The sequence below is a fragment of the Trichoderma aggressivum genome, assembly GCF_033847375.1.
Source record: "Trichoderma aggressivum f. europaeum strain CBS 100526 chromosome Unknown scaffold_065, whole genome shotgun sequence".
Classification (NCBI taxonomy): Eukaryota; Fungi; Ascomycota; class Sordariomycetes; order Hypocreales; family Hypocreaceae; genus Trichoderma; species Trichoderma aggressivum.
This window is the reverse complement of record NW_026946431.1, coordinates 67,317-94,662: the sequence shown is the minus strand read 5'-3', so window position 1 is coordinate 94,662 and position 27,346 is coordinate 67,317. Positions and strand designations below refer to the sequence as shown.

Genomic DNA, 27,346 nt, shown 5'->3' with positions numbered 1-27,346 from the left:
TCGTGTTCATGCTTGGTTACTTTCGCATATTGTTTTATTTATTTTTTCATGCGCAAGTAGAGTATTACCTACTAGTTTTTACCTACGGACCTATCTATTTCACTTGATATCTGCCTCCCATTCCTTGGCCTGCTTGTTTGTTTTTATGTCACTAATCACTATCCTTGTCTCAGCCTACCACTCCAGCCCCAATCCCAAGTCCAATTACGCTCTTTTCTCTCTTTTTGCTGCTTGATAAATGTCATCATATTCCCCTCTTGTGACACTAACACCACTCTTTTCTTGGTATATCTGCCTTCCAGATTGACTGAACTCATCGGATGTACTGGGCAATAGCCTCTTGAAGCTCAGGTGTCAGACGCTGAGAGATGAAACTCTCAACGGCACCACCGTGCCTCTGGTTGGCTCCGACGATGTACTCCTTGACCCAGGTAGTCACGTTTTGCACCTCGGGGAAATCATCCCGTGCAGCAGGCTTGCATGTGTTGAGAGCCGTAAACGTCAAGCCAAACCCGATATCATCAGGGGAGTTTTCCGTGATAATCTCATCACCGACTCCGGCAGCAGCGCTCGGAGGATTTGCCAACAGAGTGAGGAGAATTCTGCAAGTATTGCCCCAGCCCTTGGCAAACTTCTGGGCGAACACTTGAGAATCACACAGTGTCTTGGTAAGAGACACCACAGCGGCCTTGCGGTCAACAGGCCTTGCCAACTTGTCCGTCTCCTGAAGAATGAATGGAGGATAGACTTGAGCAAAGACCTTCTCGTCTACCTTGTCAGAATGCTTGACAAAGTAATCCGTCCCGTAGCCGGCTTCTAGTCTTCCTCCAACGAGGTGGAAGAAGCGAACAAAGCGGAGTTTGAAAGAATCGGCGGGAGATCCTTGCAGCTTTGTGAAAATGAGCGTAAGAATGGTGTCGAAGTACGGATCGAGAGCGGATCTGGTGACACAAGAACATTAGCATCTTTAACGGCTACAATGTTGCTCGAAATTGACTTACGGCTCGAATGAGTTGATGACCGACTCGAGAACATCGAATGCATGCAGCTCTGATTTCTTTCCATTCAGCAGTCTCTGGAAAATTCCAAGCACAGCCTCAAGATGATTCTCTGCAACAACAGTCTTGGCCACCCTGGGGATGAGAGCAGATAATAGTCGTGTGCAAGCAGGAATGTTGCCTCTGGTTTCCCACAGAGTGGGCTGCAGCAGGGGGCCAAGGAGCTCCCGGTAGTTGTCAGAGACCGAATCGGCGGGGCTAGACTCTAGAAGCTGTGCCAGGATTTGGAAGATGTATGGGATAAACTCTGTCGATACGGTGTTGCGGTTAGAATAAAGAGTGGGCGGACAAATAATAATAGCATAAAGAGTAGCTTACCAGTAACATCTTCAACCAATATCTGATGTGCGGGGTCCCACAGCTTCTGGTTAATTGCGGCTGCATGTGTCGCGGCGCAGTATCGCACCAAGGCGCCCAGAGCCTCGAAATGGTAATAGTAAAAGCGAGGGTTGCTAGGGTTAGACTTCATAACGTTGGTGATGAGGATGAGATGTGTCAAAATGGTATCGAGCCAAGGGCCCGCTCCATCCTTGATGACGATGAGAATTCTCATCACGCATCGCATCAAGAACTCGTTCTCCTGTAATTTGGGTGCGCTGGTCTCTCTTTCAATTAGTTTGAAGAGATGAGTGAGCAGATCCTTTGCAAATGGTTCTATGTCTGCACGAGGGAACATGGCGTTGCCCGCATCATCCGTCAGATACAATACACGCTCCACAGCAATGGCTGCGTACGTGTAAACAACGTAATTGGTTGAGTTTAGGTTCTGGATCAATGGTCCAATGGCCACCTTCCACTGATCCTTGGACAACTGGCTGCGGAATGTGTAGAGGAACTTGATGGCGTCCACTTTGGCAATGGGCTCAATTCCATCCCCGTTGACCAGATCAGAAGCAATATGCCGTTCAAAGAAATCTACCACATTGACGAGTGGATTGACGGTCTTGACACCCTGTGCCTGTGTGACGGCGCCCTTGGCGGCAATCGAGAGGAATAGATAGACGGCAGTATCCTTGGACTTCCAGTCTGTTTTCCCCTGATCGAGATAGTGCGTGATGTATCGAGAAACAGAAGCGGTGACAAGGCTCTCGAATTTTTCCTGCAGACTGCGGAGGAAGTCGGTGGCCGATCTCCGTCGAGAGCCAGAATCAGATCCCTCCAGGTCTCGGCGAATATACTCGATTGGCTCATCCTCAAACATTTCAATATCAGACTCCCGCAGGGCAACATTGGGCAGTATGACTTTTTCAACGATCTCGGTGAGAACCTCCTCACTGTTGAATAGCTCAGAGTGTTCCCGCGTTGCCGCGACTGCCGCCAAGAAGTGCAACGACTTGCTGACAAGAGTGTCATATTTTGTCTGGGAGCCAATGGACGAAACCAGACTCCAAGTGCTTGTGATGAACGGCTTGCAGTACTGAGAAAAGTCGGCATCATACTTGAAGGTATAGAGTTCGAGAAAGTCGCAAATGTCGGCCTTGACGGTGTCGACCACGCTGACTTCGTCATCATCGTCGGTATCCAAGATGGAGTTGGAGTAGTTTAGATACTTGTGGAGTAGTTCGGAGATGCTGGAGAGGTTGTCTTCGAAAATGGGAGGCAGATCGTGGCAAGACATGTCGAACATGATCTTCAACTGTAAGCTAAGTGTCTCGAACCAGCCTCGGAGAGCCGCTTTATCTTGGCTAAGCTCGGTGATTTTGCTATCGGTGGTCTGCATCATGCGCGCGCGCTAGGGTCAGCACTGAATCCTCAAACCACGGATTTGGAACCGACAAGACTTGTCAAGCAGGGCCGTTCTTACCGCCAGCAGCTGGAAGAACGGAGAACCAAATGTGTTGATGACATGGTTGATTTCTGTGTACAAGCCAGACGTTCCCATAAGTGGCCTCCACCGAACAAAGATGGAATGGGCAACCTCCAGCACGCCGATGTTCACCTTGTGGTCAGTGGCAGAGAATCGGCTGACGAGATCCTGCGAATTGTACCGTCAGCATGGGCTGGATCGAGCTCTCGCAACCACGAATAGGTGGATAGCTGGCTACCTGAGTTAGAGTATCCCATCGCTCCCAGAAGTCTGAATCGGCAATGATGCTGACAGCTTCACCCAGCTGGCTCTGAATATTGGCGGGAGATGCAATCATCAGCCCGATGAGGCGCTCTTTGATCGTCTGGACCTCGTCTTGCGGGATCTTGTAGTTTCCATTCGCGTCCTAAGAATGCCGGCTTTAGTATCTCGGAGACTGCGTTCGGAGGCGTGTCGGCGTGGATGGCATCGGCGGCGCGGCATTGCATTGCATCGCATCGCATCGCACCACATTGCATCAAGACTTACCACATAGTTGAGTCGGATGAAGTTCTTGAAAGCCAGGGCAGCGCTTAGCCGAGTGTTGACGGGGAGTGAATCGGAGCTGACGATGGTGAGCAGAGTCAGAGAGTACTGAGGCTTGGCCGCCTCCTGCTTGAGGGCAGCTTCGGCTGGATTTGTCGGACGCTGGTCAGCACGCGGTGGGCTCTTCAGACGCGTTTTATGCTCTCCGTGTCTCTGCAGACGAGGCGGGGCACTGGCGAGAAGCATAACATACCTTCACGGTGCTGGGCAGGATCGAGCGTTGCCTGGAGCAGCTGAGCAATGTGGCCCACGTCAGCCGCCATGGTGAGTCCTTTCGCGTTGGATATGAGGCAAGGTTGGGGGACGATATGTAGGGAGAAAGGGGGAGAGGGTGGGAGAGGAGGGAAGTTGGATGGTGTTGGGATTGGGCGGTATGTTTGTTGTAGATGGACGACTTTTTTTGGTGGTTGCCTCGTACTGTAGCTGGTAGCGCCTCTGCTGTGACTACGACCTTGCGAGGCTCTAGTGGGGGGAGAGCTTTTCCAGGGCCGTTTGCTTCGGTGCTGTGCTTTTGCAGACGGCGGGGTGCAAGTGGGCCGGCTGGAGGGGACAACTGAAGCCTCGGCGGTGATCGGGATTGACAGCTGTCATCAGCCGTCGGCGGCTGGCCCGGTGGATGAGATTGATTGAAGCAGGTATATCATGGGTCTACAACCTCTACCTGTAGATTAGGTGGTACTACAGTAATAATAGATGAGTATCACTATGATGCTTTGGAGGTAGAGAGAGACACACCACCTTGAAGGATGGGTGAACAGACGAGTATCGACATTGCGGATGGCTGCCGCCAAATCGAATCACACCCGCATCAGGTAACGGTACACTGCCTACAGTTTTACAGAAGTACTTGACCGCAACGGGGGGCATCAGCGCATCATAATCTCTCGCTGCCTGACGCATCTCGAGGCTTTGATTGATGAGGCAATCAACAATGAATCCATACTAAAGCAGAGGACACCATCAATTGAAATTGGATTACAATGGATCAATGCGAGCTACCTAGCCCAGGCTGCAATCAGTTGGCTGCCGCGTCCTGGCGCAGCGGTTCCGCCCGCCGCCTACTGTAGTGGCCGTATCAAGGGCCTACAAGTACAGGGCAGAGCCAGCAGATGATGTGCAGTGCAGTGCAGCTCCATGCGCTACCGCTACCGCCACGGCACAGCTATGAACAGCTACAGCCAGCCACGGCTTAGTACGAGTACAGCTACTGGCCGAGGCCCGTGCGCCGCGACAAAGCTGAGGGCACATGCACATGGGAAAAAATCAATCCAATCCCTTACATGTACATGTACAGGCCCTCCTGAGCAAATGAGAGGCGTGCTTCGCTCTCCGTCATCCTGCATCCTGCACAACCTGTTCTACTCCAATAACCTTTGCCGGCCTGCACCTCGAGAAAAAACTTGAACCCTCAAGCTCAAGTCCCTTGTTCCTCGCCATATCACGGCCCTCTACAGATGCGCTGCTGCTCGACCGCTCCGACTCCGACTCCGACTCTCCAGCCGATGACCGATCCGGGCGTCCTTGACCACAGCTGATAGCGGCTCCTCTTGGTGTGCCTTTCCAACCTTCTCCCTGCATCGCCTGCGAGACCTGTTGCCTGTTCAAATTTCTGCGCTGTCCCACCAACCTCTCGACTACCATATCTGGTCTTTTCCGCACACGCGCCGTCGCTGTTTTCCAGGGCTCATCGTCAGACGTCTGCAGGAACCTTGATGTCCAGTCTGGGATACATGGTCCTTGAGGAGTGAGTCGCTCTTTGTCTGTTGCCAAGTGCGGCACGCCCCATCATATCCTGCTTTGGTTGCGTGACACTGGAGCGTTTCATAGCGACGAGCCCCAGCAAGTGCTCGGAAGGCGACAGGGTATCTTGCGCAGTGTTTTTTTTTTTTTTCCTCTTCTGCTTTCGCCCGTGGTTTTTTTTGAGAGTTTTATGCCATCGTCAGCTCGTCTTCTTGTGCTCACAGGCTACCATAGTCTCTCTTCGCAACCAAAGCCCAGACCTTCCAAGACGAGCACATGTCCCCACAGCCTGGAGATGATGTTTCTTCGCCAGATTCCGTACGCCCCAGCGGTATCGCCAGCGTCTTCCGTGGCCTGACCGGTTCAAAGTCGACAAAATCCCCGCCGCCGCTTGCTTCGTCTGTGGCGGCGCTTCCAAGAACCGACTTCAGTAATGCCACGCCAATGAGCTCTCGCGGCCTGTCTGCGAACCATATGGATGCTTTTGAGCTCTTGAAGAATGGCAGCCAAGCCGAACGTATATCAGCTGCCAACACCCTCAAATTCGCCATTACAGAATATCCTCTTAACCCCGTTCTTGAAATATGGTACGCTGCCAAGGACCTTATCGACGCAGGCAAGCCGAGCGCAATGCGACAGGCCGGCTGGGAGCTGTTGACGGAATGTGTCAAGCATTCATCTTCGACGGATTTGGAGCGAAAGGAGTATTTTCAGACAATCATTGCTCCGGCCAGCCCCGACGACTTTCATTTACAGCTTGCCGCGCTGGTGGACCTCACCAATCGTGGCCGCATACTGGCCGGGTTTGATTATGAGCTGCTTCCTCTACTCACAAAGTGGCTTCGAGAAGCATATAATGCCGCCCGTGCAGCTCGCAAGGCCTCCCAGGCATCTCGCGGGCAGAGAAGCTCCAAAAATAAGGCGGCGGCGTCTGGAGAAGACCAAAACTTTACGCAGCTCTTTGCATTCATCATGGACGTCATCAAGTTCAACTTCAATACCGCCGATCAAAATTCGATAACAGGTCTAATCGACCGTTTACTCGACATTTGCATGAGTACGAGTGTTGAAGAAGACCTGCGTTCTTGCATATCCGCTGTTGATGCCATTGTTACCTTTGGCTCCGTCCCCGTCAGCAGACTGAAGAACACGATACAGGTTCTCAGCTCCATCTTCTGTCTCGTCCCAAACCTCAACAAAGAGTCTTGGCACACACTGGCAAACCTTTGCAAATCACACAATGGCCAGGCGTCAGTTCGTATCCTGCTCGATATTCTTCGAAATCCATCGCTGGATGAGGTCAGCAGCAAGGATATGGGTCGCGATATTAGGGGCGCTCTTGCTGTATTACGGAAGCTACTCTCCAAGACGGCTGAAAAGGGCTATCCAACTGTTCCTTATGCTCTGTTAGTGGACGGCTTGTCTAATATCCTCAAGATTTCTTCCTCATCAAGAACAAATTACGCCATTCTTCAACTCATCAACTCTCTATTCGACGATGGACTCGGGCAGTTACACCGTTTGGTCATTGAAGAGGATTGGACGGTTCCATTAGAGACGGCAGCAGAGTGCTATCGCAAGATCCAGGGAATTCCTGATATGGCGGTTGATGGCCGGGTCAGGGATACGTCTATGGATGATGCCATCACCCAAGAGCTCCTGCTGCTTATTGCTCGGCTAGACCTAGTGGTAACACAAAAGTCGGGTGATTTTGTCCCTAGACAAACAGTCATTAAGTTCTTCACCGATGTGCATCGGCTTCTTCCCGATAACACTGCTCGTACCGTGCTCGACTACTTCCAAGAGTTTCGGTGTTGCTCCCCTTCAGACCTTCGGTGGGAAGAAAATTTGAAACTCGTGCTCGAAGGATTTTTCAATGACCGAAGCCGCTCCTCGGAGACTCGGCTACGTGCTCTTCAGACCATGATGGATGCTTATGAGATCGTTGACTTGGTGGGCGATGGAGACGAGCAAGACTTCATTCCTCGCCTTGCCAAGGCCATCCTCCAGGATGTGATCGAGGAAGTGGACGTCGTAGTCTTGGATGCCATCATCTCGTTAATGACCTCGGTGGTCATTTCGTGTGATATAGACCTCTTTGACTTTATTATCAACGCGTTGCGTGTAATCGTCATCAGCGACCGACTGAAATCGCCCATTGCATCGCTTACATCTCCCATAGTGCTGCCAACCTCACAGGCCAATGTTGAGCACACAGAATCACCAGTAGAACAGTCTCCTTCAAACGTTGTCACACGGGGATACGTCAGAATGTTTATACGGCTTATGAATTTCCACAACGACAAAAGCGTGAAGCTCTTCAATGTGCTCGTCAGCATCGCAGGCCTAGAGCATTGCGAGGTAGATGCTCGGCTGACTGCCATGAAATTGCTCTTCAGACTGCGTGCGGACTGGGCGGATCGAATCTTCATTACCAACAACCTGGAAGCCATGTCTACCGCCACGACCCTTTACCGCACTGAAAGCTCGCTGGCGAAAAAGCAAGCCGACGAAGCAGCAAATACGGCTCGTCTCTCAAGAATTGACTTCGGGATGCAGTCTCGCTCAACAACACGCGGGACATCTATTGGCCAAGGCCGAACCGGGCAACGACAATGCGCTTTGTGGAAATATCCTGACACAAACGCACTGCCGGAGGCTGTACCTTCCATGATTAGTCCTGTTCTCCGATCTCACGTTCAGGCTGAGGCTGCAGTGGAAAGCGAAGAGCCTGCAGCTGAGAGACCAGAGTATCAGCCTTGCGCTCTCCAACTATCTACTTGGTTAGACACGGTAGTGCATATGCTCCAGGGATGCGATTGGGAGATATACAGCTTTGTCTTGGTGCATCTACCATCGCAACTGAGCAACCATGCAATCTTTAGGGATGCGATAGACCAAATCAAGGCACTACGTAAGATGATCTGTGAACAGATTCGGTTGAACAGTTTTCAAGAGCCTCCCAACGCCCTGGGCCTTCGCCGAGCCGACATAGCGATCTGTCTTTACCACAGCCTAACTATGATCTTGAGCTACCACGAGCACTTTACAAAGCCCGACGAGGATGAAATCGTAAAAATGTTTGTCCACGGGATATCCACTTGGGAAAGAAGCGCCAAATGTTGCATCCACGCCTTGTCGATATGTTGCCATGAGCTACCTCTATCAACAAGCAGATCGCTGATTCAGATGCTTAACCAGATGGCCGCCATCATCACACAGCCGTTTGTTTCTGTTCATATTCTGGAATTTCTTGCCTGCCTTAGTCGATTGCATAATGTTTACATCAACTTCCGGGAAGATGAGTTCAGGATTGTCTTCGCAATCTGCTTCCGATACTTGGAATACGCCAAAGACAAGAGGCAGGTCCAACGAAATACCCATATAAGTGAGCTATCATCACCAGCATCCATCACGGTATCGGAGGTTTCGCAGCCCGCTCCGTCGGACGATCTTCCGCAATACGTTCATGCCCTGGCCTACCATGTTATCCTGTTTTGGTTTTTGGCGCTCAAGTTGCCCGATCGTGCGAATCATGTCGGCTGGATCGTCAAGAAGCTGTTTGCCGATACTGACGGACCCGTGCACGGCACAGATGAACATGCCATTACATCCATTGACTTTATGCAGAGGGTCACTTATGCCGATGTCGATGAATCAGCTGAAGATCCTTACTTTACCGAAGAGCGTTTTGGTGACATTGCAATAAAGCGATGGTTGGTTGGGAACAGTATCGTCACTGTCAAGCAAGCCACGGTGTCCGGGTGGGCTCAGATAATCAAAAGACAGCCATCTGGCACCTCGGCATACACGGTTCGCGAATCTTATAGGCCTCCTCCTCCTCACCAGATAGAGAATCACGTCGACATCACCAGAGAGGGCCAGCCCACGTCCAACTTGATCTTGCCCAGTCATTTACTGGTGCAGCTCATGTCCCCAATTCCGCAGACGCATGACTCTGCACGGCCCATTCCCTTGCCAGACGATGAGGTAACTGGCCGAACCATCAGAGTCTTTGATCGCCTTTCCAGTCTCGATGGGCACAAGGTCGGTGTCATTTATATTGGCGAAGGCCAAACTGAAGAGGCAGAAATATTGGCAAACGTATCGGGGAGCGGCGATTACATTCAATTTCTGAACAACCTCGGAACCTTGACCAAGCTCAAGGGCGCAAACTTCAATACGCAGGGCTTGGATCGGGAACACGACACCGACGGACAGTATACGTTTTGCTGGAGGGACAGGGTGACGGAGATTGTCTTTCACGTCACAACACAAATGCCGACAGATCTCGAACGAGATCCGCACTGCGTGGCGAAGAAACGGCACATTGGCAATGACTTTGTCAACATCATCTTCAACGACTCCGGTCTTCCGTTCAAGTTTGATACTTTCCCGAGTCAGTTTAACTGTGTTAATATAGTAATCACACCAGCATCTCCTGCCTCGTTTCTGGCCACCAGGGAGACGGATTCAGAGCAGGCCCACAAGATGAAGTTTTACACGGTGCAAGTGATGAGCAAACCGGGATTCCCTGCCATCTCACCTGCGTCCGACACCAAGATGGTCTCGTTAAAAGCTCTGCCTGCCTTCATCCGGCTCCTTGCCCTCAATGCATCTGTGTTTGCTCACGTCTGGCATAACCGCGAGGGCGGCGAGCACATCAGTGCGTGGAGCGGTCGCCTTCGGGAAATTAAGAGGTTGCGAGAGAGACACGGGCCGAAGTCGGGCTCTGTATCATCGGCTTCGCCGCCAACGCTTCTCCCCGGCTCCATGCCAATCCAGCCAGCGCCACTGCAGCCATATCAAGACTCGGGCCAACAAGGCGGCAGCAGCGTAAGGGACAGTTTCAACAGCTTGCGCAGGACGAGCGTAGCTACTTTTTTCACCAACACCAGCGAGCAGACGTCTCATCGATCATCAATACTGTCTACAACTGCGACAAACGATACCGAGGTTGGCACCGTGAACGGGCTAGACTCTCTCGTCGAATCAGTGGATTTTTCGAAATGGGGATGAAAGAAGAGTACAACTGTTTTTTTTTATACCTCCATTTCATTTTTGTTACATTTTCCCTTCCTTTTTTTTTTTCTTTTGGTCTTTCACCAAGGTGGAAAAGACAAGTATAGAAAAAAAAAGAGATCCAAAAAATGAAGATGAGAGAGGGAACTTGGCTGGGCTACACTGTGTGTTTTGCAAAAAAAAGGCGCGAGCCACCATGTACTCGTATACGTCTTTTTTGTCTTTTTTGTCTTTTCTTTTCTTCTCACTTCATGGTAGCGAACTTTTGATATCAGGGAAAACTTTCGGGGTTTTGGGCAGCGGAGGGCGTCAACATTGTTAGGAGGGGGGAAATCATATCTGGGTCCAAAAAAAGTTTTTGTTTCTCTTTTCTTCTTCTTTTTCATTTCTGGCCTTTTACTAGTTGGCTTTACCGTCTCTTTTTACTATGGTGTCAATTTCTCTCTCTGATACTCTTTCTTCCCATATATACTACCTATATATATATATACATACCTACTATATGTATATCCCTACTTTTGATCACCTCCTAGTTCATTCTTTTTAACTTGTGCAACACCTGCAGAGTACATCGACAACTTTTAACTTCAAAGAAGGATTTTATTGCAATGCTAGTAGTAGTATACCTTGTCCTGGGCAGGCATTCGAGATGTGGGCCAATGGGCCCATTTACCCCTATTCCTGTGTTATCTCTCCGGATGGCATGGAACAAAAGGCTTCCATATACGATACTCCGTCCATCGGCGCTCCGAAACCTCATAGCTACACGTAAGAATATCATGATGGTACAAATAAACAGTCTTTACCATGTGCTATCGAGCCATCGCATCATATCTCGCGCCACACTGGTCCATATTCCGCCCACCTCCGGAAACCTGTCGTTGCGTAAACCAAGTCAGTACTGAACTGAAAAGCCTCGAGATGATAGCTTCTTATAATTCAGAGCTTACCTAGCGACACAAGCACTTGATCTCCGAAAGAAACTCCGTCCAGGAACATGCTGGTCATGCCTTTCCCGCTCAACGCCCGGTAACATGCATACAATAAGTTGGCGATGGTTGCGTCTCGGGAAATGCCAACGTCTGCTCCTTCTGGACCGATCATTAGTAAAATTCGTTAAAAAGTATCGACTGAATAAAGAATTGCCGTTGTATCCATTACAATGAAAGAGAAAACGCAGAGCGAGTGAACTTACCTCTGATACAAATGCACGTAACTCCTCCAACACTGTCATTCAATGCGCCCGGCCATGGGATATCAGTTGCCGCCGGACTTTGTTGGCCAGGGATGTAAGTGATGGCCGTAGCTACTATTGTATCATTGTCAAAACCGACGACAATATCGCCTATATGTTCGCTCTGTATTGTCCGCGCGTACTGATCATACCAACCAAAGCCGTGACTAGTTGTTGCAGGTGGCCGATGTTCAATATCTAGCACCTGTTGCGCATCTGATTCGTAGCACTGCCTGTATCCTAAGCTAGAATAAGGAATCATAACGCCTGTCAAATCTGTGAAATGAAGAATCCAGTCTGTGACAAGGCCACCCTGGCCCGCGGGCCCTTGCATGTTGACAGGCCAACCTTTTCTTGCAAACCACTGGCTCGCATCGGCCATCTCAGCGGTAAAGCCACAGAGCAGTCGAGGAAACGTCGACCCTAGGTGTAGTTTCTGCACGCCTCTGACTCTGCCAAACTTACTCATTACCGCATCGTAGAGCGAAGAACCAACTCCCTGCCTTCTGTATTCAGGATGGACAAGGACAGCGGCAATGGAGCCTATTAGAGCAACATCAGAACTGTCTGCAAAGGTTGCGTAAGCTGCGCAAAAGCCGATCAACGCCCCTCGCGTCGGTTCTCGCACGACATAGTGCAGCGCATATCCGTCTCTCTTCAAGAGGGATCCGAGAGTAGACGGGTTGAGATGGAATTGGTACGGGAGGCATGCATGCCAAAGGGCGCATGTTTCCGTCAAATCTCGCTCGGCAGCCCAGGGCTGTACTAGCCATGCAGGCTCGGCATCTAATCTACCTTGGGTATCCGCGGGCATCGGTAGCCCTGGATCACTGTCGAGTAACAATGTGGCTGCAACTAGCAAGTCGGCATTGGTGTATCCAGCAATGTGCACCAAAGTCCGGAAGTGAGTGTTGGAAATGTTTCGTCCTGCTAGATTGCAGCAGACAAGAAGTATGAATGGCCGTGATTCACATATCCGTGTAACGAGCTCGGCAAATTCCAACTGAAGCAGGTTGTCGGTGCCGTCCAAATGCGTGATTACAAAGACCACAGCCCTTGCTCTTTTAACAAAGGCCACATGAACGCCGGTAATGCCTTTGGCTTTAGTATATGGAACATGGCGTATCGAGATATTTCGGCCGGAAATCGTTTGTCCGAGAATCTCAAAGGGATCTCTATCATCTGCTGGATTGCTTCCCACCGGGGGCACCACGACAGGGGTCAAGAGAAGAACAGGCTTGTCTCCGGTAGGAATCTGTGTGAGGGGGATACAGTTCTGGTAATCCCACAAGACTGTACCGATTGGCCTCTCTGAACTTCCTGAGGGGTAAAGGCCGGATGCATTTTCCACAGGCCAGTATGTTCCGGTAGACATGTTGTTTCCTATAGCATGTTGGTCGTGGCAAGCAGCAAGAATAGAATAGTGCCCTTCGTATCCTACAATTTTCAAGAATAACTCTCGAGTGCCCACGATGCGAATATGTAGAATATTCGGCTTAAGCTGTGCCGAGCGCAGTGAACGCGCAAACTAGGGTGTGAATCAAGAAATAGGGAGTCTTTCCGCTGCTCTCGCGACGTGACCAATACTTGAAAGACTTGATTTGATGTTCCAGTTTGTGTAACGAACAACAATCTGGATCTAAGAGAGAAATAAATGTGATCCACGGACATTTGTCAGGGCAATCTTGCCGGACAGCGTAGTATCCTGAAAGAAGGCTAGGACAGCGACTCATATTCCATCGCCAAGGCTTCTCATATGGTATCAGCTGAAAAAAAAGAACCCACACCGGCAAGCTCCATGTTTGCAGAGGGCCAAATACTCCGTACAGTACGCTGCATATGGTAGCCCTAATCTTGCCATGGGCACAACGATTGGACTGGGCAAGGGGCAGGGGATGATTCAATGGGCTGCAAAAAGCTTCTTGTGACCAGGGTGAGATAATGTAGGGGTAATTTCCATGTGGGGGGTCTCTTAAAGCTTGCCGTGGTCATGGTTAAGCATCCCAATACGCCTAAGACGTGGCAAGAAGGCAGCCTTCCGGTCCACCTTTGACTGGATGTCTGACCACTTGGGCTTAGAGAAAGATGGGGGCCGGCTTGGGGATTACTCTCAAAGTATGAAATCCCTCAGCCTGAGTAATTCTTTGCTTCGCTGGCACTGGGGCAAGAGGACGATGAGGATATCGAAAAAGAAAAAATAACACACGGGCTGGATAGTGGTGAAGGTACGAGATGATCCACCCGTACGGCCAATGAGTAGATGCATAAGTATGTACGGCAAACCGAGAAGGTATTAGGGCAAAAGTGGTCTAAAAGCAGGGGACTGGGAAGTTGTTTGACGCATAAATCCACAGAGCGTATGCGTGTTGAAAGGGCCACTAGAACTGTCTGTACACCAGACAGTGCGCAAGGCGTAAGAGGGCTGCCCAGTGTGTGACCAACCCGGGGAAGCAAGGATGCAATTGAGAGCCAGGTAGTACAAGAAAGCAGTAACGGTAATCTCCATGTCTTATTCGAATAGAAGCATATAGAGGAAGTAACTCCTGGGTATGGCTGATTTTTTTGCTACCGTGCTCTGTGTCCTGTCCGCTCGAATGGAAATTTCTTGGGATAAGAACTACCCACAGCCGCCGAACGGTCATGCTTTTCCATTTGGGGCAGATCTTGAACACCCAACAGCGAGTCGAGATTAAGGCGTATTCTTTTCTCGAGTTGCTTCGTTCGGATGCAGTGACAGACAGCCCCGGTTGGGTAATGGCTCTTAGGATGGCGATGTCCGCTCCACCAGTCGAGTCGGACGAGATTTGAGTGCTAGAGCAGGTACGGGGCGATCAAATGACTTCTGATAAGCTTCATGGTCAACTCTATGACAGCGTCAACATGTGATGCAGCTCAACTACTTGCATGTGCTTTTGCTCGTTCGAGGCCAAGCAAGTTGGGAGAAAAGCCGTGAGTTCATATCGGGCCTAGCGCTGGCCCAATATGCCGGAATGATGGGTCCGGCAGCGGGAAGGCGGGAGATTCAAGGATCGACGCGAGCCAACAGTCCAAGTTGTAGCGCGCTTGTGTACGAGTACTGTGCAGGCATCGCGGCTCGAGTCAGCGGCGGGGGGTTACAGCGTCAAGATTGGGCTGTGAGATTTCGCTTGGTGGTTTGGAGATTGCGTTAGGTACTCATACACGTGTATGGTGCTGAGTAAGTGCTCTGGCACAGGGGAAGGTGCATTCGTTTGGGGAACTGCGGCATACCTTGATAACATCGGTACAGAAGTGAGGCAAGCGCACCCCAACCAGCGTTTTTGGCAAAATGCACTCCATGTACCTGAAGGCAGTACTTTTCTAAGGTGATAAGTACCACCTCTACATGCGAGTAGAAGAACAGAGCTCAGGTGCTGTCATTATAGTGATTGCTCCTCTAGGTATGCTTCTTACAGGCGGCTAATCCATCTCATGTTAGGTACCTACTCTCCAAGACGCGAAAACATGCGTGCAGGGCAAAATGCAAACTAGAGTAGGTACCTAATTATAGCAATCCGTCCCTTTATATTGAAACTACTGCATCCTTCCTAACCCGCAAAAAGCACTACAGTAAGCATAAATAGGTGGGCATGTTATAGTAACTTGGACTACCTACCTATTTGCTAAGGTACTATAGGTAGAGGTTGAAACGGCCCTTCTTTATTGATTCAGCTGTTGGTACCGGGATGGGATACCTGCGTGGACAACACAAGCTTGTAAAGTACCTGCAGTAGCCCAATAAGACAGTGCCAACACCGCCACGCCGGGACCATCAAGGATGTTACGCGGGCCTCTATTACAGGACAAGACAAGATTACCTACAGATCTTAGGACCGAGGATGCATTATGCAATGTTGCCCAATTCTCGTGTCTTGCATGTGGCTCTCCGGAAGTATTGCCGGGACAGAGGCTGTCTGGAAATGGAGGTACAGCATTGCTGCATGTGCGAAGATGTAACGTGCACACGGTGAACCTGTACGCTCTCAAAATTCCCCCATGAACTAGCGACACAGAGGTAACTTACAGTGCTACAAACACAGTAACTCCTCCACGTCTTCGACAAACTCGCTGCTCCATGCTCTACACATTTCACCGCTCCGTACTTTAGACGTTTCCCAATCAACTGAATGAATGAAACCCTTTACACCCGCGGCATCTCGTCCGTGCAAAGCGCCTCCATTGCTCCTCAACCGAACTATACCTGGACCACAAACTCCGTCCAATAACACCTACAGCAGCTGGCGTCGCATTGTGCACGCTACGATTTGCTACCCCCACAAACCAACCATATCGAGCCCAACAAGAAAATCATCCAAGCTACAGTACGCCATCGTCATCCTCACTGGCCACAAACAAGCGCGACGCTCCATTGCGGATCAGCTTCAACGTGGCAGCCTGTTTGATCCCCTTGTCACGAAATCCTCTCCACCGAGCATAGCAACCGCAGGATGAAAAGCTGGCAGCTGCACCGCGGCTCTCTCTGATTTGTTTTCGACCACCGACGCGCCATACCGTGTCTTGAGCCTGATCGGCTGCTCGTGTCGACCTACCATAGCTCTTGGTAGCATTGAATGCCGGCGATATGTCGTCCTCTGCAGCCGAGGAGATTGACGCACTCATCCAAGATGTGGCTGCAGGTGAGTGGTCAAATCCCCCCGCCCTTTAATGTGACGCCGACTTACTCGCCGTTTGGTAGCCTCCAAGATACCAACCAAATCAAGGGGCGCAAACATCAAGCCCACAGTGGCAAGCCTAACCTCTCTGGCGTATGAGAACGGCCTACTGCCAAACGCACTTGAAGAGCTTGTTGGCTTGCTGGTTACGCCCAGTCATCTCGATCAGGCGAGTTTAGCTGCTATGGCCAGGAATCTATATCCTGTCGCCAGAGTATCCCGTCAGGTTACAATTCGCGTCATTGGTGCCCTCGGACATGGAAATCTTAAGCCCTCGCTCAATGTCCAAGTAGCTCTTCTGAAATGGCTCATCATGATCCACCACGTATTAGAAACCCCGGCTGTGCTTGCCCAGGCTTATGGCGTACTCTTCAATTTGCTTGACACGGCGGCGATTAGACCAAATGTTTGTCATCTACTGGCACTTATCACGCGAAGAAAACATGTCAAACCGTTTAGGATTCAAGCTCTGTGAGCACACCATCTGCATATGAGCGGACTTCTTCTCACAGCCAATAACAATAGCTGACCGAATTCTGCAGCTTAAATTTGTCACGGCAGACAGCCAACGATCCCTATTTGATAGGTCTACTGAGAGTCTTTAAAGATTACTATCCCGAGATCATCTTGGGGGAGTTGGTCCGTGGCAAGGCTTCGGCTTTTAAAGTGAGAAAAATCGCATTAACATGGCCACAAGGCAATAGAGACTGACGGGACACCAGCACCCAGATATATCATGGAAAGAAAGGCTTCAAGAAATACAAGATGCCTACGCCCTACAGGCGGAGAAGATTTCACGTGGAGCTCTTGATGGTTTCCAGGTCAATCGCGCTACGGGCCGTGCCCAAGGAAGAAGAGCTGTGCCAGCTGTGCACACGTCTCACGTAAACGAGGTGATTTGTTCCGTCTTCAGAAGCCTATTCGCACGCTAACGTTGTATCAGAACGCAGTTACGCTAGAAGAAATTGAGAATGTCGCTGGATTTGTCCAAAATATGGACAGAATAGAGCTGCCAAATCAGCTTGTAGCTGTTCTTGCTGATCCTTTGCTGCAAAAGTTATTGCTCTTACGTCCGAATGCCGTAGCTTATCAGCGGGTAGCCAACTGGCTAAGCTCAGTTTTGCAAAACGTCATTGACGGTGATGCCGATGAAGCCACGCTGTGGGAAGTTTTGGACGTCGTAAAGGAGTTTGTTGTGCAGAGTAAAGTGAGTCAAAATTCTGTATTAACTTTGATGTATGCCCTGGGATCTAACACGGATTCATGATGCAGTCTGTACCCCCCGTTCTCCTGAATTTTTTCGCCCGTTTCTTTCAACAGTGGAATGGGTCCGGCCAGCGTGGCTATATTTTGCAGATACTCGCGTATGCTCCTCTATTGGAGTTTCAAGGTATGCATTTGGTCTCCTATTGGCACAAAGGCTTCTGGGCATTACACTAACGGCGGCGTTTAGAATTCTATGGGCACATCCTACAGCCATTAGAATCGGCCATCTTGGACAATGCCCCTAATTCACAGGTCGAAATACTGACTTTGTATACTGACATTCTTCGCCATTGGATTGCTGTGTTGCAATCAAACGACCCAATTCCGGCCCATGCCAATACAAGTCTAACGGCATTGATTCGCCACACTGGCCAGCTCAGCCTTACTCTTCTACAAACATCACCTTCAGAGTCGGTGAATGCCGCCATTGTCGAATTTTACGAACAAGCAATTCACCTAGTCAATGATGATAGGCTGAAGTACTATATACGGATTGAACTGCCACCCTCTGAGCTCATCTACATCTTCTTGTTCAGTGGTTCTGTGACGACGATATCCCGCTTATGCGACATCTTGGCGTGCTACAAGAAGGGGTTTGAAATGGCCATGTCAACCAAAGCAAGAAACGACGGCTCCAACCGGATCGATGCTCTCTCATACGACCGAGCCTATGTCAATCTGTACAACGGCTATCTCATGGACATTTGTAACTGTTTCTGGCGAAGTCGAGCCTTTAGCGATGCGGATACCAATTCCCACGGCTGTATGGTTCCGCGGCCGGCCGTTTCCAAGCTCACGTCATACGTATCCTCGGTGGACAAGACCTTCACCCTCCCTTCATTGTTTTCCTTGTCGTACTCGCCGATGCTCTGCCTTCAGAGTATTCGCTCAGTGCGGGACCTGGAGGATGCAGCCATTGCAAACGATAGCACCATTCGCACAAGACATGCTGGACCTGTAACGCAGGCTAGCCTTTCGAAGCTAGCTACGTCGGGAGGCATACAGCTTTCATGGCAAGAATACCGCATTGAAGTTCTAAGATCACTTGCCGAAAAGAACCTTGGAGGCATTGCCGAGCTCCTAAAGAACACAATGACAGTCTTGAAGAAGTCAATGGATGCAACACCGCGAGCACGAGCCAAGATGTTGAGCCAAGATTTCAGCTAAGCTACAAGGGCGACGGCGAAAAAAAAAAATTGTATTGCAACTTCTTATGGCGACTCTACCGAGTCCAGTTGAAGCGGACCAGCTGCCTATATCCCATCGGTTGAAATTCAGGGTATCATGAAAAGAAAGAGAAGTAGAAAGAAAAGACATGTGCCACGTTTCCATCAGGTATACCATCCAGGAGTGTTGAAAACGGAATAAAACCGAAATCCGTCTGTGAAGGCAGAGTTGAGACCTGCTCCTCCACCGAAAAACCAACGCCATGCACCGTTGAATACTGTGCTTACCGACCGTTCATAATGCAGAAAGAAAGCTCGCCTTGTACGTCGGCCAATAAGCCGTTGAAGGCATTATTACCGAAGAAATCTCTCCAATGGCCTCCGCCTTGGCCCAAAAAGGGGTAGAGAATTACTTTTTTAGTTTTCTCTTTGCTTCGACTCATCACCATATCCGCCAATCTTGATGCCGCCAAAGCCATACGTCTTGCCTTCGGGGCCAATGTTTGCCTGGCTTCTTGGGCCTCTCTGCTTAAGATCATCCCTCAGCCAACCCATGACCAACTCTCCGAGGCGACTGTTGCCTGTAGGACCAACGGTCGAGTCGAGAGACTGCAGCATATTGTCGGCGGTGTCCCACTCCTTAACGGTACCGACGTGCATGTGGACGAGATGGGTGGGCCAACCGGCCAAGTTGTCCAGGATGTGGGTAGCATAGACAATGGTGCACTCGCGGGTTTCCGTCTCGCGCTTCAGCCAGGAAAGGAACGAATAGCGGCTCAAGACGTCAAGGTCAACGGTGATCTCATCAAGGAAGAGAACCGTCCAGGGACGCAGGAGACCCATGGCCAGCTGGACTCTGCGGCGTTCACCATCGGACACTGCATGCATACGCCAGTTGATGTCGATGTCAAGCATCTCAACCAGCTCGTCACGACGCTCAGGGTAAGCATCGCCACCGACAGACCGGAGCAACTCCATGACGCCAATGTCGTTGCGCACGATGGGGTTGAGCACCCACTCGAGGCCAAGGTAGGTGACGCCCTCGAGACCCTCCTTGAAGGGGTCGACGCCGCAGATGGAGATGGCATCTCCGGGAGCCAGACGCTTTCCAGCCAGCAGCCGGAGAAGAGTTGTCTTGCCGGCACCGTTGGCACCAATCAGGAGCGTGCGTGAACGCGGAGGCAGATCGAGGGTGATGTTGCGTACGCCGGTTGAGAAGTCCGGGAACGTGTAGGAGAGGTTGTTGACCAGGATCCGGGGAGGCTGCTGGGACGTCATGCTGGCGGATTTGGGAGAGTGAAGTGAATGAGAAGAGAAAGGTGTTGTAATAGGCAGATGGAGATGGAGAGTGGTGACATCAACGAAACGAGTGCGCATGCCACTTCATATACTCGGTTGCCTGAGACACCGAGAGGCGGCGAGACTCCGGGGTTCTAGGGCTTTGCAGCGCCTTTGGCCCCGCCGGCGAGGTTTTTCTAGCGCCAGCAAATCGCCCGTTGTTTTCTTGGCCGGCTTGCCATCATTGGGTGACTTGTGTCGTTTTGACCTTGTGGCCCGTTGTGGGGGGTTTGCGGGTTTACTGCAAGAGGAGGGGAATTCGAGGTTGCAGGGCCCGGAGTCCGGAGCACGCCGCTGGAGGAGTTGTGGTGGAAATAAAAATTTACCTACAGTTACAGTTACAGTTATGTACGGTAGGGGTCTCGGGGCCCAAATCTCGGAGTATAATGGGCCTAGGCACTTTAACGGCCAAAGCCAGCGGAAGTACATGCGTGTACTGCTTAACCCAACTTGGCTGCGATTCTGAGACAAATGAGCGGGGATGATACCACACAGGTACTTGGGGCACTTTAACTGCCGCTGCGCGTGTCGAACGCGGGGCACAAGAAAAAGAAATCCATCTTGTCTAAGAACCAAGAGCGCGTCAAGCTTGCACCGCTAACGGAGCTACCTTGATAACCGTGAATCCAACATAGTCATCAATCAGCTTGCTTCATGATTTCTTCTGCCGTCAGGCACGGCAACAAGGCGCAGTTCGGCATCGTCCATCGAGAGCATCGCCATTGAAGCTGCTGCACTCGACCCCAGCACTGCAGACAGCCGCCGGCATGGTCAAGCTCGAGGACGTCTCCGGCCTCCTCCAGGCGCCTGCGTATGGCCTCTCCTCCCTTCTCAAGCTCAAGACCTCCTGCTAGTTGCAATTCTAACACTGACACTGGAAAAGGCCCTCGCAGAAAGTGCCCATCCGAACCGACTCGACCTACACGCCGCTTCACTCCTTCGCCCTAGACAAACAGCGGTCGTACAAGCAACAGTATGGCGACATGTACTTTTTGCGGCTGGCCAAGATCAAGCCCGCGGTAGAAGAGGTGGCTTCCAAGGCGTGGGAGGGCACCGAGATTGGGGGGGAGCCGGCCAAGAGGGTTGATCGAGTGCTTGATGTGCGGCAGGGCGAGCTGTGTTGGGTTGCGGGCACCGTCTACATGGACATGCGGTTGAAGCCCAACATCCTCGAGGACGTGTCCAAAGATGTGAGCCCACCTGCAACTGCTTTAACTGCACTTTGATATAGTAATGCTGACTACCAATGATTCCCCCGCTGGTAGCGTTGGCTGTCCGCTCCCCTCGCCTCGCAAAAGTACTACTCGGACGACGGGTCCGACCAGATCATGCTCGAAGACGACTCGGGCCGCGTTCGCTTGGTGGGAGAGCTGCTCAATTCCATCCCCCTCGTCACCGGGTGCATCATTGCCGTCATGGGCACCGAGAACACAAACGGCGAATTCGAGGTGGTCGATCTCAAGGTGCCCGATCTGGCTCCGCAGCCGGAGCGCTGGGCCCTCTCCAAAGCGCCCTCGGCAAGCGGCAAATCAAAGAGCGAGGACACAGACATGACCGACAGCCCCTCACCAAACGGCGGCAAGAAGGTTGCCATAGTGTCTGGGCTGTCCTTTTCCGGTACCGACGCCTCGTACGACCTCGAGCTAAATCTCCTGCTGGAATACCTGCTGGGAGAAGCCCTCGGCCCAGATGAACAGACTAGCATTTCGCAAATCAGCAGGCTCATCATCGCCGGCGACTCCATCTCAACAACAGCCAGCAAGGAAAACGACGATGAAGACGACGAGACCAAGAAGAGGGCACAGAAGAAGTACGGCTACGACGCCAGCGCATACAACCCCTTACCATCCCAGCTGTTTGACGAGTTTGTTGCCGAGCTCTTGCCTTCCATTCCCGTCACCCTTCTCCCCGGTGCTCGGGATCCCGCCAATGCAAGCTATCCTCAGCAGCCGATCCACACGGCCATGTTTCCCCTTTCAAGAGCCTACGCGTCAGACCCGGGCGCGGCATCAACACCCCAGCCTGGCTGGTTCGACGCTGTGACGAACCCCTGGGAGGCGGAAATAGAAGGATGGAGGATATTGGGCACGGGAGGCCAGAACGTGGACGACGTGTTCAAGTATGTCGAGAGCGATGACCGGCTAGGCATGATGGAAGCCATGTGCAGGTGGAGATGCTGCGCCCCCACCGCACCCGATACACTATGTACGTTTCCCTCCCTTGTTTGCCTCCGTGCTATTGTTCATCACAGCTACTGACGAGAATTGCGAATAGGGAGCTATCCATTCCAAGAAGACGATCCGTTTGTCCTCAAATCGTGCCCACACGTGTATTTCGTCGGCTGTCAGCCCGAGTTTGCGACCAAGGTCATTCACGGCCCGGATGGCCAAAGCGTTCGGCTCATCGCCGTGCCATCGTTTTCGAAGACCAAGGAATTTGTGCTGGTGGATACAGAGACTCTGGAAGTGACAAAGATTAAGATTGCTTCGAGGTGATGGGTGAGAATGGGTTGGCTACCTATACGTGGGAGGAGTGAACGGATTGTGCATGGCATGGAAGATGCAGAATACCCCCCGCCATTGAAAGAGGAAGATTACGTTGGAGAGATTGCTAGACTGGAGATGTAAACTCATACAATTGTGACGGGCGTACACTTTGGCCCTCGGTTTCCGTAATGTACAGTACAGAGAAACTTTGACGAGAAAATATAAACTCAGTGGCGATCTGGTTGGCGACGCCACCTTTCCCAAACTCTATCTATTCCTATCTTTTTCTCTTCTTCACTCTCCTCTTTCTTGATTTTTCTTCTCTTTTCTTGATTTTCCTTTTCTTTTTTTTCTTCATCAGAAACCATCGATACTTTGCGACTCTCCATTCCAGAATCAAGATGACTCGACAGCCGGGCGGCCCACGGAACGCCCAAGAGGTGGACGAAGCAATACTCAAGGCACTCGTCGACATTAGGGATCAATTGACGCAAATTGCGAATCGAATGGCCGCTGCTGAGGTACGAGCAGAGGAACAATTGCGGATGTTGAGGCAACGAAGGGATCTGCCTCTGCAACAAATGAATCCGGAACAGGCCCGGCAACAGCGCACGAGAGCTGTGTTTGTCCACCCTCTTTCATCATTTTTTTGTTATATGCTAATCTTTTTTTTTTTCTCTTTGTTCATATAGGATGCTAAATCAAGGCTACTGGTATCAGAATACTGTTACCTGGCTTTCCGACCGTCGTCGAGGGATAGATACAGAACTAGTTCCGTTCGTTGATCTTAGCACCGGGCTGGATATTGAAGGGTTTCCTGCGACTATTGGCGATATTGATCATATCGATGGCAAGTATTCTTCCATGTAGAACTGGTCAGAAATAATCAAGGACTGACTTGAATCTGTAGAGAGTGATGTACGAAGAATCCTCGCAGCTCTCGAAATGGCTACGGATGGATTGGATACGGCCGAGATACGGGACTTGCTTCGCTCCAGAGTAGTGTATGGCTACTCGTATACTACCCAGTAGCAAACACGAAGAGATATAGCTATAGTAGCAGATGCTAGAGAGATATAGGTAGTAGCAGATACTTGTCGAACCGGGTTTTTATTACTCAAGGAAATGCGTCTTTCACCTCCGGATTCGGTGCTCAACCTCGATGCACGCTGAATACCTACATGTAGCTACCTACTAACCTTAGTCCCTGAATCAACTCGAGTCACGAGAACAGAGTCAGCTGCAAAGTTTCTTTTTTCCCTCTTCTTCCCTTGTTTTTGCCTCTCGTCTCTTTGGGCCAGCGGACCACTTGGTGATGCCCGTAGATAAAAACGGCGGTACCGGTGAGAGAAGCGAAAGGCGGTGTCAGTCTCTTGTCGCGGCTCTTCTCGATTGTACCTAGTAGTTTTTGTAATTAGATGACTTTCTGTTGCGATTGCTATAGATGTAAGTTTCTTTGCATTGCCACCAGGATTCCCCTCACACCAAAAGCTTATTACCCAACAGCTTCTATCAGGGAGTCTATTTTTGGCTTCAGACAACAAAAAGAACCCCAATAAACTCAAATCAAAGCAAACCAAATTGCTTCAACGAGTCTCACACCCCCAATGCGGGCGTGTCTGATTCGTCTCAACCCCAAAAAGGACCCCCTTGCTTTAAAAAGACAAAACAAAGGTGCTTCCCTAGGTTTTTATTTTTCTAATTTCGTTACCCTATAAATCGACACTTTTTACCCTATAGTTTTGCAGTGCTTACCCTATAACAACGTAATACGGGGGTCCAGGCCTAGAAGCTGCCGGAAGGGGAAATTAGTAGCCTGCCAAGGGGGGTTGTTGGGGCTGTACTCGTACCTTTGAGGTACCTTTGAGAGGGGGCGTTTGGGGAAGGGCAGAGAGAACTGGAGGAATCCGTCTGTTCCGGATGGTTGATTTTGAATTTCTTTGTTTGTCTATAAGAATCGACATGTAATTAGCATTAGAGGGCGTTATTCATGTACATGTGCCAGGTATTAGGTGGTGGTGGTGAGATATCCCAACCTATAGCAGTTCTCCCCCTCTCTATAAGATCGTACAGGGTCAACTTGTCTTGCAGCTTGCTGTGATGTGACCACGCAAATGCCCCCGTCAGTTGGACACATACTTTTACCCCTGATACGATGCGTCCCTGCCAAACAACCGTCGTATTGGGGACGATCCGGCATGGCGGTCAATGTTGACGCTCACCAGGTACATGTGCTCACTTATAAGCTTCATCTCATTAGCACAGCTCGTACATGCAGAGCTCAGGCGGTGGCATTGATCCCAGCCAAGAGTTGCAGAGATTCCTCCGTCGGCACATCCATCACCCGTCAAGACGTGCATCTACCCAAGTCTCTCGTTGGAACGGCCTTGATTTGCTTTCATCCAAAAGTGACAGGCATTCATTCCCCTTGGATGCAATCCCCCTCTCCACACGTCCGTGGGTCATCACCTCCGCTCAAGCTTCTAGAAACCGTTTCTCTAATTCTGCCAATGGAATACTAAGGCACGGATAAATACGGTTTCGAACCACTAAACAGAACATGTCTGTCATTCACCGTGTTACTCCAATCTCGTCTCCAACACTCCCCCTCCACCACATGATCACGCATGGCCTCCGAACAAAACAACGGCGTTGGGTCATCTAAAAAGGGGAGGGGGGAGTGTGTCTTGTAAACGGCACGAAGACGAAGAAAAAGAACACGAAAGATACAGAGAGTAAACATTATCAATCCGTTCGGCTTGCGGCGGGCCCGTGAACTCGTGGTGTTCCTCTATCAAAGAGGAGAGAGCCTCAAGCTGAGCTCTTATCAAGAGCTTTTGGCTCCCCAGATTTCCGTTCAATCTCTGCTCTCCATCGTCATTGCGTGCTTCTCATCTGCCTTGCCGTATAATTGAGCCCCTTGTTTGTTTTTTCCTTCACATAATTCTTGCCAGTCATATCAACACATCATCTCACAATGGGATCCATCTCTCCAGACGCAAAGCTGCCCTGGATCAAGACGCCATGCATCCTCAGTCGTCCATTGAGCCGTATAGCCGGCTGGTAAGTCTTTCATCCGTCAGCTCGCAATCTAATGCGCATGTGTGCTTCCCTTCAACTTACCAATCATCCCCAGCAACATCCATCTCAAACTCGACAACCTCCAGCCCAGCGGCTCCTTCAAGTCCCGCGGCATCGGCAACCTCATGATCCACGCCGTCGCAACCAACCCCGACGTCCACTTCTACTGCCTCTCCGGCGGCAACGCGGGCCTCGCCTGCGCCAGCTCTGCCGCCGCCCTCTGCAAGCCCGCCACCATCGTCATCCCTGAGACCGCCTCCGACATCTTCAAGAACAAGCTCCTCGATCTCGGCGCCCGCGTCTTCCAGGTCGGCAGGGGCCTCGCCGTCGCCGATCTCTTCCTCCGCGAGAACCTCCTCGCCAAGGACCCTCGCGGCTTCTACGTCCCGCCGTTTGACCACCCGCACATTTGGGATGGCGCGGCTACCATTGTTGGCGAACTACGCGACCAGCTTGACGTTCCCATTGACGGCATCGTCTGCAGCGTGGGCGGCGGCGGCCTGTTCAACGGCTTGATGCAGGGCATTGAAAGCTTCCGCTGGTCTGGCCGGAAGCCTCACGTCCTCACCGTCGAAACCGCAGGCGCTGATAGCCTCAATGCCAGCATCCTGGCCAACGCCCACGTCACACTGCCGGAAATCACATCCATCGTCACTTCGCTGGGCGTTTCCCGCGTCTCCGAAGAGACGTGGAAGTGGTCTCAGGTGCCAAACACCCAAAACGTGGTCGTCTCAGATGCCGATGCCGCGGCCAGCTGCGTCCGGTTCGCCGACGATGCCCGCCTGGTCGTCGAGATCTCGTGCGGCGCCGCGCTGGCTACGGTATACCGCGGCGACTTGAGAGAGCGGCTCGGCCAGGGCTTGACGGATGCTCAATGGGCTGAGAAGAACGTTGTCATGATTGTGTGTGGAGGTTCTGGCGTCTCGCTCAGGACTCTTGACCATTACCGAGAAGAATATGGTCCACTTGCGACTATCAAGGTGTAATAGCGAAAGATGCAATCTCTAATAATGTTTGACGAAGGATGAGAGCGTTTGCACGGAAGCTGGACTATAGATTCCATCTATGATGTCGATGTGGGAAGCATTCGATTTTGGGATGAGGCGTTTCTTTATATCTTCCTCCAAAGATTGGATTCCAAAACTGTTGGACTTTGAGCGAATAAACATCTTGAGGGGCGTTTGTATGGTATCCTCGACAGTTTTTGCAGCGTTATGAGATGAATTTATTGATTGGGTTTTGTCATCTTCTTCTTTGATATAAATGCAGGATCTCTGATTGTCAACGGCCAAATCGTGTTGCCTTTGAATTTGGATCTTGACATATCCCGAGCAATGCCGATCCCTGGTCCCTTTGACAATAATGTGTCTTTGACAGCAGCCAAATCCTTCGTGGATAACCCAGCGACTCCGATTCAATCCCAACTCCGTCATGAGACGCATCTTCATCGACTCCCGCCAAAGAAAAGGGACGTCTGTCGAACCTCGCAGCATCACGACTGCCGTTTCCTCCTGTCCCCGTGGGTTTCCAGCTTCGGATGCATTCTTCCGACAAGATAATCGGGATAAGAGAGCCCAAAGAAAAAAACATCGATAGAGAGCGCTATCGGCATCTTCCATGGTCAACTTGTTCGCATCTCATCTGACGTTCCTTGAACAACATCAGAAGGCAGGGGGCGTGTGCACGTCAGATCCCGTAGCCGCCCGATGTTAAACGCGAGTCCCGGGTCCGCACGATGCTTCCCATGGCGATAATAGTTGATGAGTTAGGAGCTGAATCATGAGCTGAACTGTTCACGTTCCTCTCCCAACGACAGCCTCTCCTCCATTTCATCAGCCACTTCCATCTTCTTCTCTTCAATTTTCTTCACTG

General features: G+C 51.0%; 7 protein-coding genes across 7 annotated transcripts; 4 read left to right on the top strand and 3 right to left on the bottom strand.

The window, feature by feature from the left end:
• Positions 1-313: 313 nt before the first annotated feature.
• On the bottom strand, positions 314-3,713 carry Triagg1_10102 (uncharacterized protein; the record flags this gene model as incomplete). The annotated part of the gene is made up of 7 exons (XM_062894137.1): positions 314-941; positions 1,002-1,305; positions 1,377-2,790; positions 2,863-3,033; positions 3,104-3,271; positions 3,394-3,536; positions 3,644-3,713. The coding sequence occupies 7 exons, from the start codon at positions 3,711-3,713 to the stop codon at positions 314-316; spliced, it is 2,898 nt and encodes a 965-aa protein (XP_062750941.1).
• A 1,753-nt stretch (positions 3,714-5,466) lies between these two features.
• On the top strand, positions 5,467-10,209 carry Triagg1_10101 (uncharacterized protein; the record flags this gene model as incomplete). The annotated part of the gene is made up of 1 exon (XM_062894136.1): positions 5,467-10,209. The coding sequence occupies one exon, from the start codon at positions 5,467-5,469 to the stop codon at positions 10,207-10,209; it is 4,743 nt and encodes a 1,580-aa protein (XP_062750940.1).
• A 1,160-nt stretch (positions 10,210-11,369) lies between these two features.
• Triagg1_10100 (uncharacterized protein) lies at positions 11,370-12,821 on the bottom strand (the record flags this gene model as incomplete). The annotated part of the gene is made up of 1 exon (XM_062894135.1): positions 11,370-12,821. One exon carries the CDS (start codon positions 12,819-12,821, stop codon positions 11,370-11,372), a length of 1,452 nt encoding a protein of 483 aa, XP_062750939.1.
• Positions 12,822-16,046: 3,225 nt separating this feature from the next.
• Triagg1_10099 (uncharacterized protein) lies at positions 16,047-18,570 on the top strand (the record flags this gene model as incomplete). Its single annotated transcript, XM_062894134.1, has 7 exons — positions 16,047-16,101; positions 16,161-16,608; positions 16,680-16,803; positions 16,860-17,030; positions 17,081-17,344; positions 17,410-17,527; positions 17,591-18,570. The coding sequence occupies 7 exons, from the start codon at positions 16,047-16,049 to the stop codon at positions 18,568-18,570; spliced, it is 2,160 nt and encodes a 719-aa protein (XP_062750938.1).
• Positions 18,571-18,986: 416 nt separating this feature from the next.
• Triagg1_10098 (uncharacterized protein) lies at positions 18,987-19,847 on the bottom strand (the record flags this gene model as incomplete). The annotated part of the gene is made up of 1 exon (XM_062894133.1): positions 18,987-19,847. One exon carries the CDS (start codon positions 19,845-19,847, stop codon positions 18,987-18,989), a length of 861 nt encoding a protein of 286 aa, XP_062750937.1.
• An 827-nt stretch (positions 19,848-20,674) lies between these two features.
• On the top strand, positions 20,675-22,402 carry Triagg1_10097 (uncharacterized protein; the record flags this gene model as incomplete). The annotated part of the gene is made up of 4 exons (XM_062894132.1): positions 20,675-20,718; positions 20,791-21,097; positions 21,173-22,112; positions 22,182-22,402. The coding sequence occupies 4 exons, from the start codon at positions 20,675-20,677 to the stop codon at positions 22,400-22,402; spliced, it is 1,512 nt and encodes a 503-aa protein (XP_062750936.1).
• A 2,968-nt stretch (positions 22,403-25,370) lies between these two features.
• On the top strand, positions 25,371-26,460 carry Triagg1_10096 (uncharacterized protein; the record flags this gene model as incomplete). Its single annotated transcript, XM_062894129.1, has 2 exons — positions 25,371-25,456; positions 25,530-26,460. The coding sequence occupies 2 exons, from the start codon at positions 25,371-25,373 to the stop codon at positions 26,458-26,460; spliced, it is 1,017 nt and encodes a 338-aa protein (XP_062750935.1).
• Positions 26,461-27,346: the final 886 nt, after the last annotated feature.